The sequence below is a fragment of the Lottia gigantea genome, assembly GCF_000327385.1.
Source record: "Lottia gigantea unplaced genomic scaffold LOTGIsca_960, whole genome shotgun sequence".
Classification (NCBI taxonomy): Eukaryota; Metazoa; Mollusca; class Gastropoda; family Lottiidae; genus Lottia; species Lottia gigantea.
This window is the reverse complement of record NW_008711114.1, coordinates 10959-12241: the sequence shown is the minus strand read 5'-3', so window position 1 is coordinate 12241 and position 1283 is coordinate 10959. Positions and strand designations below refer to the sequence as shown.

The 1283-nt window shown below is 31.7% G+C and overlaps 1 protein-coding gene across 1 annotated transcript in view; it reads left to right on the top strand.

Annotated features, from left to right (window-relative positions):
- Positions 1-460: 460 nt before the first annotated feature.
- The window catches only part of LOTGIDRAFT_176308 (hypothetical protein), a gene marked incomplete at both ends in the record, with an annotated part of 8613 nt that continues 7790 nt past the window's right edge, over positions 461-1283 (top strand). Inside the window, 2 exons of the mRNA XM_009068947.1 lie at positions 461-624; positions 1086-1261. Coding sequence (XP_009067195.1) covers positions 461-624; positions 1086-1261 — 340 coding nt within the window. The remainder of the gene's footprint in view (positions 625-1085; positions 1262-1283) is intronic.

Below are 1283 nucleotides of genomic sequence, written 5' to 3'. Positions count from 1 at the left end.
CTTTACATGACAGCTTTTGCTTGTTCCAGTGATATTAAGAATAAGTTATCTTTACTCAATATTCCAGTCATGCCATTATGAAAATGATACATATAATACATGAAAAATCAATACTAAGTTTGACTCAAAAACCAGCTGGTAAGAAAAATCTTTCTATTGTCTGAGCAAAGTAAACAGTGTTTTGAATTTTTCCTATTGTTTTTATGAGAATTGGAATAGCAGCCTCACAATAGTACTGTTAGTCTTACAATGTCTTTAACATTATGTCTTCATTATGTTTTTTCAGAATTTTTTGGGTTGAAATTTTTAGGAGAGAAATGTGTTTCTTTTCAATGTAAACTTACAAAAATTATATTTTTATCAACATAAAGACATTTTAAGACTATCAGTACTATTTTTAGTCTGATATTCCAATGCTCTTTAAAAATATTGAAAAATTTTGGGAATATTTGTATTACAGGGATTTAAACCAAGTTCAGGAACAGTACAAGAGCTAAATTTCCGTAGCAACAAGAATGTGTGGGGATACTTCAGTGTGGCAGCTTCTGGTGGTCTACATGAGTTTGCTGATTCTCAATTTGGACATTGTTTTTCTTGGGGTGAAAGTAGAGAAGATGCTCGAGAGTAAGTCTTAGAATTGATATTTTGAACATTAATTGATGAACTTTACCACTGACTCAAGCTTTCAAAGAATTGACAAAATTTTTCCTGTAAATTCATATAGAAACCGAGGAGAAAGCAACTTTGGTTAGCATTTTTGCACCTTTGCAATTGTAATTTTAAAACTTTATAAAAATTAAGATGCCTATATATGCAAATTGTCACAACAATATGCAACTTGTGATAGCTGTGAAGGTTAAACTTGCACAAATAAGAGTATTTTGTATGTACATGTACCTCAACCCTAGAATATAAAGTGTCCATTTCAAATTGGCGTCATTCAACTCTACTTTTAAAGCTTCAATATTATATGTTTTTCTCCATACTTAAGTCGTTCAGCTCTACTTCCCAGCTAGGAACTCTGGGTATAAGGTAAATATTAACTTTTTATCTCATTATTTAAAGAGTTGAATTATTTTCTGCAGGAATTTGGTCATAGCTTTAAAAGAACTATCAATTAGAGGTGATTTCAGAACAACAGTAGAATATCTGATTAAATTGCTAGAAACAGATGCCTACCAACAGAACTATATCACAACTGGTTGGCTAGATAGACTGATAGCTGAGAAAGTACAAGCTGAGAAACCAGATACCATGTTAGGTGTCATGTGTGGTGCCTACAC